The sequence below is a fragment of the Buceros rhinoceros genome, unplaced genomic scaffold (assembly GCF_000710305.1).
Source record: "Buceros rhinoceros silvestris isolate BGI_N320 unplaced genomic scaffold, ASM71030v1 scaffold35170, whole genome shotgun sequence".
NCBI lineage: Eukaryota > Metazoa > Chordata > Aves > Bucerotiformes > Bucerotidae > Buceros > Buceros rhinoceros.
In genome coordinates, this window is record NW_010391920.1 from 5,130 (window position 1) to 13,160 (window position 8,031).

Below are 8,031 nucleotides of genomic sequence, written 5' to 3' on the forward strand. Positions count from 1 at the left end.
CAAAAGACAGGAGAAAGATGAAAGCAAAGCCCTGGTGGCAGAATCACCTTTATTCCACATTTTGCAGTCCTTGCGGTGCAGAGAAGTGGATGTTGTAAAGAACAGAACTGCAACCATAACTTTAGGCAGCTGGGTGGATTGCTGTCTGTCCTGCCCCAAGGAGTTTACCTGGCAGCTATACAACTTCTTCATGCTACACTCTGGAAGAAGTATTTCAGCCTTAATTCTTGCACACCATGTACATAAGTGATATGAAATTACCGCACAGACTCCAGATTTCCATTACCAACATTCTGTCTTAGGCATGGATAAGCTCTGGCTATTCAGTCAGTAGTTACCTTTGAAAAGGGAGGAGAAATGGATAATTAAAATACCAGTATGCCATTAGAGACGTCACTGCAGTGTGGCCATAGCTGCCCAAGCTTTTAAACCTGTGACACTGAGTTAGTCTCCTTCCAATGCAAGATGAATTAGTTCAGAAAGGTACCAAATGTGGCAGAGAACGGTGGACTTTAATTATGTCTGTAAGAGATAACAGGTTATGCAACAAGGAAGATATGACCACGTCATCACCTACTTTTAGGAACTCCAGTCACAGACCAGGATCATACTGCGTTAATATTTGGTAGAGGTACAAAATCATCTCAGTGGACCTGATTTGATCATACCCTTCAGCACAGAAGGAATGCAAGGTTTGTATCCAAGCTGCAGAGACCACCGGAAAGGCACCATTGTTAAAAGGTATTTGTCTTTGCAAAAAGCTGCAGGTAGGCAAAAAGAACAAATCAAAGACCTCTGAATTGCTAGCATTAAGAAGATTAACAAGAAATCAAGATTATAGCTGGGATTTCAGATCTTATGGAAACTTAAAGAACCAGAGCATGCTAATTTAACTCTATTTCTGCACACTACCAGGTAATACACTTTCTGATGTAAAATATTTTGTTGAAAGTTGGGAATTAAATAGTTTAGTTTCTCACCCCACTGTACGTATCACCTAAGATAGCAAAAGAGGAAAACTAGGCAGAGTGACCTGCCCATAGCTATTCAGTTACCCTGAAAAGTAGGAGTATTTGAGGTATGCTTACATGGGAAGAAGAGACTTTATTGCTGCAACTTCATAAGGCACAACTGCTCTCCACAGACATTTGTCTTTTGTAATTCATTTGCTGGAAAATCTATTTGTTAATAACAGCTAAAAATACACCTTAATGAGGGGAATAATTGATTGATAAAATACTTATAAAAACCAATTAATATTTTGGAGATTAAAAGAATCCCTGAAATAACTTAGGGCATTTGCACAAGAGTCTGAAGAGGCATTCCTCTGAAATCATATAAGCCACAAGGAAACTATATCAAATGCAAAAAGAGAGTAAATTCCTCTTCTGCCCCACATGTTGACACCTGCAAGTCAGGAGTGACTTCACACCACAGGGCTGAAATTCCAATCAAAGCAGTTGCTAAGATCTCCACTGCTGAAATCCAGTCATAACAGAAACTTCGTGCACCATAAAAAAATGGTCTCTGATAGAGTTTATCTTCTATTTCAAGGCAAACATTTGGAGCGAGGTAAGAATTTGCAGTCTCAACTTTCAATGCAATTTTCACATCAAGCTCTTACAAAGATGGGTCAGTGTTGCCTCGTCCTCTTGAGAAAAATCTCATGCATATAGTCCCAAAATCTTCCCTGATGCGACTCATTGCGATGAATCATAGCAGTGAGGGCCTCGCCCTGATCAAGGCTTTGCCAATAATCCTGCAGCCACATCTCTTTCCAACTGAAACAAAAGAAGAGACACCACCATAAACCATTAAAAAAACCCAAGTGAGTCTGCAGCTGCATTAGCACTGACACCATTTTTTTTCTTTAACCCAAGAGGAAAACAGGCCCAGAGATGGTCATAACAAAGTACATTGTTCCTGTGCCACTGCTCTCCAAGTCACAGAAGAAACTTGCTATGAAAATTCTCTACAGAAAATGTAAGTTCATTATTAGCTCTACAACATTCTAGAAATAGCAGCATTGACTACAGTGTTAACGAGACTAAATTATCAATTGTAGAGAATAAAAATGTCTATTAAAATGAAGTCCTTACCCTTCCATGCCCAGTATGCATCTAACAGTTAGACTAAGTATCTTTTCTCTCCACCCCAGATAAACCATTTAACAATTAGAGGATGACAGCTACTCATTACAAACTCAGGTTATACATGGCAGGGACAAAAAATCATTATATCCCTCAACCCTGATTCTATTCTTTATCTCCAGACTAGATGGTGGAGTACAGGCTTTCTCTTTTTCAGCACATACAGTCTCAAACTCTTCATAGCACAGACTGTATCACTGCAACTTCCAGCAATTCCCTTCCCATTCATGATCATGTGGCCTAGTTCTCTCATTTGTATTATATCAAGGTATGGCAATAATTTACCTATCTCTTCTCCATTGTATCTGCTACTCAGCTATATAAACCCATCACAAATTTTGGAAAGAAGGACTAAACATGATGCTCTTTTTTATCTGTCCCTACAAGTTACCCAATACTTTTTAACTGATAGAGTTTTTTGTTTCTTCTCCCTCCCAATCACAGAAATAAGTACAGCGCCTTCTGCATTCACTTTCAGACATTAAATTGAGCAAGGCTGCACAGCCTAGAAGCAGATCCCACCCACGACTCCAGGAAGACCAAAAGAAACACGTCATAGTCGCTTTCTTCATGGAGAGGCATACAATGTGTGCCATGGGAATTAGTTTCCTGTGGTCAACAGCATCATCTATGGTGGGACATTTCTGCAGTGTACACCAACAGAGACCTCAAAATAAAGCTTTTAACATGGATTACAAAGAAAAGAATCATAAACAGAGGCTTACTTCTGCATTAAAAAACATACCTGGTGAAAAGTTCCTTTGTAAAATGCAGCACTTGGACATACTGTGAGATCATGTTGCTTACCAGCTAAATTGATTACCTTTGCTCAAGGACTGCCCAGATGAGCTTGGTTTTATTTTGGTTTTTTACAGGAAAATGACTATACTTGCATGAAGTACTAGACACAAGATAAGTGGCAGTAGGCAACAGAAAAGAGAAAATGTTTTCCAGCTGAACTCTATGGAAACAACACTGAAAGGAGTTCCAGTATCCCAGTGAAGACTTTTGTCAAAAACATTAAGAACACTTTAGCATTTTTCTTTTTACATTGCTGTTATTGGTGTTTAGAAAATAATTTCAATCTGATTCTGTAACTTCCAAATATATTCACTTGAAATGTTATTACCATGAGATACAGGTATCTTCAGTCCTGGCTGATTATTGGATCCTATTGCAAGAGACACCTTACAGTGTACATATGGCAAATCTGATACCACTTTTAAGCTGTTTTTTTCTCCTGTTGTAAACAAACTGAGACATCAACATAAAATGGAACTATCAACACCATGATGTTTTCAAAATATTTCTTTACCAAGGGCACACTGGCTTCTCTTTTCTCATGCTACCACAGCTGAAAACCTGAGGTAACTAGAAAGGTATTGTCACTTCATCTTCTTACAATTATCCTCCGAAATGCTCCGCTTTTGGAAAAATGAATCCTTATCACTGAAAACAAACCAAACATTTCTCTTCACGAAGGTAGAGTCCAAGAATAACGGGAGATTCTGGTTCAAACTAAACAGATATTCTACTCACCAACAGCACGGTAACTCCCTATTTTCTGTACAAAGCAGCCAAGAATGCAATGGATTATAGTGACTGACCCATGGTTGTTCTACAGCCTTTCTTCTTAAGCTCACTTGGGTGTGAAGCCTAAAAGTCCAAATACAAGCGAGGCTGTGAACGTAAGGATTTAGGAACCACGTCTCCAAACTTAGAGCTAAAGGACAGCAAGATGAAGGTATAATAATGTGCTCCAGCTACATATACAGAGAGATTCTGATGCAACAGTTCTGACAATTCAGCACATCTGCCAATCCTAAAACCAAATTACATCTGGAAATAAGGGTAACAGAGCACACAGATGCGCAAGGTAGCCTTACTGTAAGGGGTACTTGCTTTATAAACACATCTAACAGGTATAAACCACCTTTGTTGTTCTCCAAGTTCCAGGAGCCTCCATAACTCCAAGTCAGGGTGTTTGTATATAGTCAGACCTTGTAAGCTGCATATAGTCAATCATCTGTAACCTACTAGGCCTGAGTCATTTTTCCACAATAATGTTTTCCTAAGTAACAAAATACAAAATGGACTGGCTTAGTAGGCAATCATCTAAATTGGTTATCCTGTTGACATAGTATTACTGTCAAATTCTGACAAAATACGAACGTGCTTGTAATTTTCTGTTACTGTCATAACATTTACAATTTTAAGTAAACATGTTTCATTTTGGAAACAAAAATGGTGAAAGCTCAGATGCTTACAAGATAGAAACCAATATAACCCTGTATTTTACTAGGGATCTCCTTGATTGTGCCTTAGAATATATATCTTTCTAAAGCAGATAGCACTCAATGTAAAAGCTTCCCTGGTACAATTTTTCCAGACACATCTCATCTACAAATGGGGAGAGTAACATACGGTTCAATAAGACATGGAAACCTCTGTGGGATGCAGCTGTAGGTTGGATAACGGCCAAACAGTTCAAAACTCCTTGCTAATGACTGCACGGAATGTTGGGGATACCTGAGCTTGCAAGTGGCACACCCATGCCCTGCCTTCAAGGATACCCATCTACCGCCATCTGCTGCTCACGCGAAAGAAAATCTATGAAAAGTGGAGCGTACTCTTACAGAGCAGGATGCTACAAGGAAAAAAAACCACAACTTACTCCCGAGACTGAGAAGAGGTATTAACTGCACAAAACCCCTCCAATAAATCAATCAACCAAAAGAAAATAAAAGATTATGGATCCCTTTTACCTACAAGCATAAGTGTTCAATTAGTCAATATGAGAATTAATTGTACTGTGAAAAATGCTTTTTAGTTATGAACATCACAAGGCGGTTCCTAAACTATCTGGTTGACTTCAAGATTATTTTCCTTTTTTAATTTCATTTGGCCATTTTTGAAAGCATCCAAACATAGGATAAACTCTTCCTACATTTTTGTGGATGGATAACGTAATAAAAACTTTTTTAGAGCTTCATATGCACATAGAACTTAGTTCTCTGTTAGCATACTTGAAATGATGGATTCTACATTTTCAACATACTGTTTCTTCTAATATTTTAATGCTCCTAAGCATTCTATTTCTTAGTCTACGAAATCATTAACAAAGCTGTAAACTATTATAAACTGGGATAGAGTATAATGAAAACTTCCTTCTGGACAGCACATGAGATTTCCCAACATTTTCAAAAAGTCATTGATTTAAATACTGCAACGGGACTGACATCAGAACATTGAAATCTTTGATGACAGTTATGCACATAGGCAAGATCTGCTGTGGCTGAAGGGTTTATCTTTATGATTGCTGGCTGATGGCTTATAGAAAGTGAATTGCATGCACTTGAGTAATTGCCTAAAAAGACTGAAATTCTTGCAAGCACTGCAAACAAAAATGACAAACCTGGGGGATCCAAACATGTTTCCCTAGTAATACACGTGAAAAGAAGTGCACACATGATTTATGAACTGCAAGAACCCTTCCTTCTAGCAACTACAACTTCACACACCGTCAGTTAGTAGTTACAGCTCCTAGTATCTGAAGCTTTTTTTCCTTCAAAATACATAGTATAGGTACGTTACCTGTCTCCTCCAGAGAGGTCTTCAACACTTCCAAGGCCTGGGGTTGGCATCGGACATCCCATGTGCTTGAACTGAGCTATGTGAGGTCTGGGAGCTGGAATTTTTCCATGAGACTTTTTGTGTTCCTGCTCCTCTTTGATTCGGGAGTTCTCTCTGTCACAGATGAAACACTCGAAGCCATTCAGGTAATTGGGCAGAGTCATGTCATTCACACCCCACTCCCGCCTCTCCAAGCTCTCTAGCAAGAACTGGTTTTTGATTCCACCAAGGTTTTTATACTCCAGATACTTCATATATTCCTCTCCATTTTTGTCCAGGAAATCAAGATACTTTGCCAGCTCTTGGGGGCTTTCAAAGTCATCTACAAGAATGATGGAGAGATTGTTTGGCATCCAGTCCCGCACAGCTGGGGAGCCTCGGTACACTGGGACAGCACCCACATGCATTGGACGCCACAGCTTCTCTGTCATGTAGTCATCACATATGGCATTCTCCAAGGCCAGATGAAACTTGTACCTGGCGATAAAAGTCATAAATTCAGAATCTTCTGTAGTGGCTGTAGAAGTGTCTCTTAGTCGCTCGCTGGGAAGCTCTCGGTTATGCAGGCATTTCCCATAGGAGTCAACCTAAAATAACAACCAGCATCTTTACAAAGTGATTTGTTTGCCTGGTGCTTGTTTTCAGAGCTTGTAGTTCTCCTAAAATTCCTAGCTACGTTAGTCTAGCTTCACTTTCACTCCAAGTTCTTTCCCTTGTGACTATTCCTAGACTCCCAGTTTTAATAGCTTTAGAGGAAACAGTGCTCAGTCTCAAAAGCAGCATTAACTATGCCACAGACTGAGGGGCAGGGGTACCATGCGGAAAGGAAGCTGTCACCAAAAATGCATTTACTACTGGATAAATCAGAAAATGAGAGGTTAGGAACAGCATTCAACTCTACGCTATTCAACTTTACTTAAAGTAGAGTTTCCAAACATTTATCACAGCAGTTACTGCCAGTTTCGCAGGCTAGCAATAATTTTCTGTGTGTTCGACTCAGAAAAATTGATGCAGGGAGCTAAAAGAATACTGTCTAAAAATACACTTGATCTGGAATACAATACACTTGATCTGAAATCTGCATCATACTTTGACAACACACAGCCATATTTTAAAAATTCTTTTGTCTTTTCCTCGCTACTGAGTACATGATGAACTCGCACAATAAATGAATCACAAACAATAGAAACAACAGAAATGCCTAGGAAAAAGATACTTCAGATAAAGAGTAAAACCAGATGCTTTTTTCTAATCTACTATCCTTCAGAATTTGAAAGAAAAAAAAAACACTAAGCTTTTTATCTGCTTGAAAGAAACTACATTATTTCAGCTGATGAAGCTACTCTCCATCAGCTGTGCCATAAGCAATACAAACCACCACAGAAATAACACGGTCCTACCACAACGCAGGTAAGGGGCAGATTCTCAAAACACAGCACTTGTCTTTTTATTGCATGTCTATACTTTCGAATAGGAGCAAGGCTTGTAAGCAGCCAGCCTTCCTGTACACTAACTGAAAGGTCCAGAGACTTCAGCAACTATTAGCACTTGGTTCACAAGACCAAGCTTATTCAGGCTTAGCCCAACTTCTGATCGATCCCAAGTCTGGCCAGCTCCACAACTAACAGCTACCACCAGGCCTACCTACTGGCATGCAGTGCAGTCTAGACCACGCTTTGGGAAGAATACAACTAGTTTTTCTGTCCAGCTTGTAGTCGGCATGCATCCCGTTATGATTCACGTCTTGGCTAAAAACAAGGACAAACAAACCCCATTAAAAAGGAGGCGGAGAGGGGCAGCCAGGTGGACCCAGCTCCTATAGCAATACCCTACCACAGCTCCCCCACGCACCCCGCCTACCTGGATGTATTTCATGAGCTCCCGCACGTAGCGGTCCCTGTCTGAGGGGACATCGCAGTGGGACTGCATGTACAACACCGGGGCATAGCCCTTCCGCCTCCACGCGTCCTTCTCGGCCAGGGGCACGGCCGGGCCCCGCAGGTACTCCACGCCGGGCAGCCACTGCAGCGTGAGGGGGTAGTCGGACTCCCGGCGGAAAGTGGCCGTGTAGTTGAAGAGCTGGATACCGGGCGAGTGCGAGAGAACGTAGTTGTTCATGGGTGACTCCTCGTGGAAGAGCGCCCAGGTCTGGTGGGGCAGGCGGGGCAGCGGCGCCTCGTAGGCCCTGAAGTCGGTGCCGTAGAAGATGAGGGCCTTGGTGCGGCGGTGCCGGGCCACCCGCCGGCTG

General features: G+C 41.0%; 1 protein-coding gene across 1 annotated transcript; it reads right to left on the reverse strand.

Annotated features, from left to right (window-relative positions):
* Positions 1-1,241: 1,241 nt before the first annotated feature.
* Positions 1,242-8,025, reverse strand: FUT11 (fucosyltransferase 11 (alpha (1,3) fucosyltransferase)). Its single transcript, XM_010143482.1, has 3 exons — positions 7,644-8,025; positions 5,745-6,370; positions 1,242-1,781 (listed from the first exon to the last, which is right to left on the reverse strand). Exons 1-3 carry the CDS (start codon positions 7,899-7,901, stop codon positions 1,634-1,636), a joined length of 1,032 nt encoding a protein of 343 aa, XP_010141784.1. The 5' UTR covers positions 7,902-8,025; the 3' UTR covers positions 1,242-1,633.
* Positions 8,026-8,031: the final 6 nt, after the last annotated feature.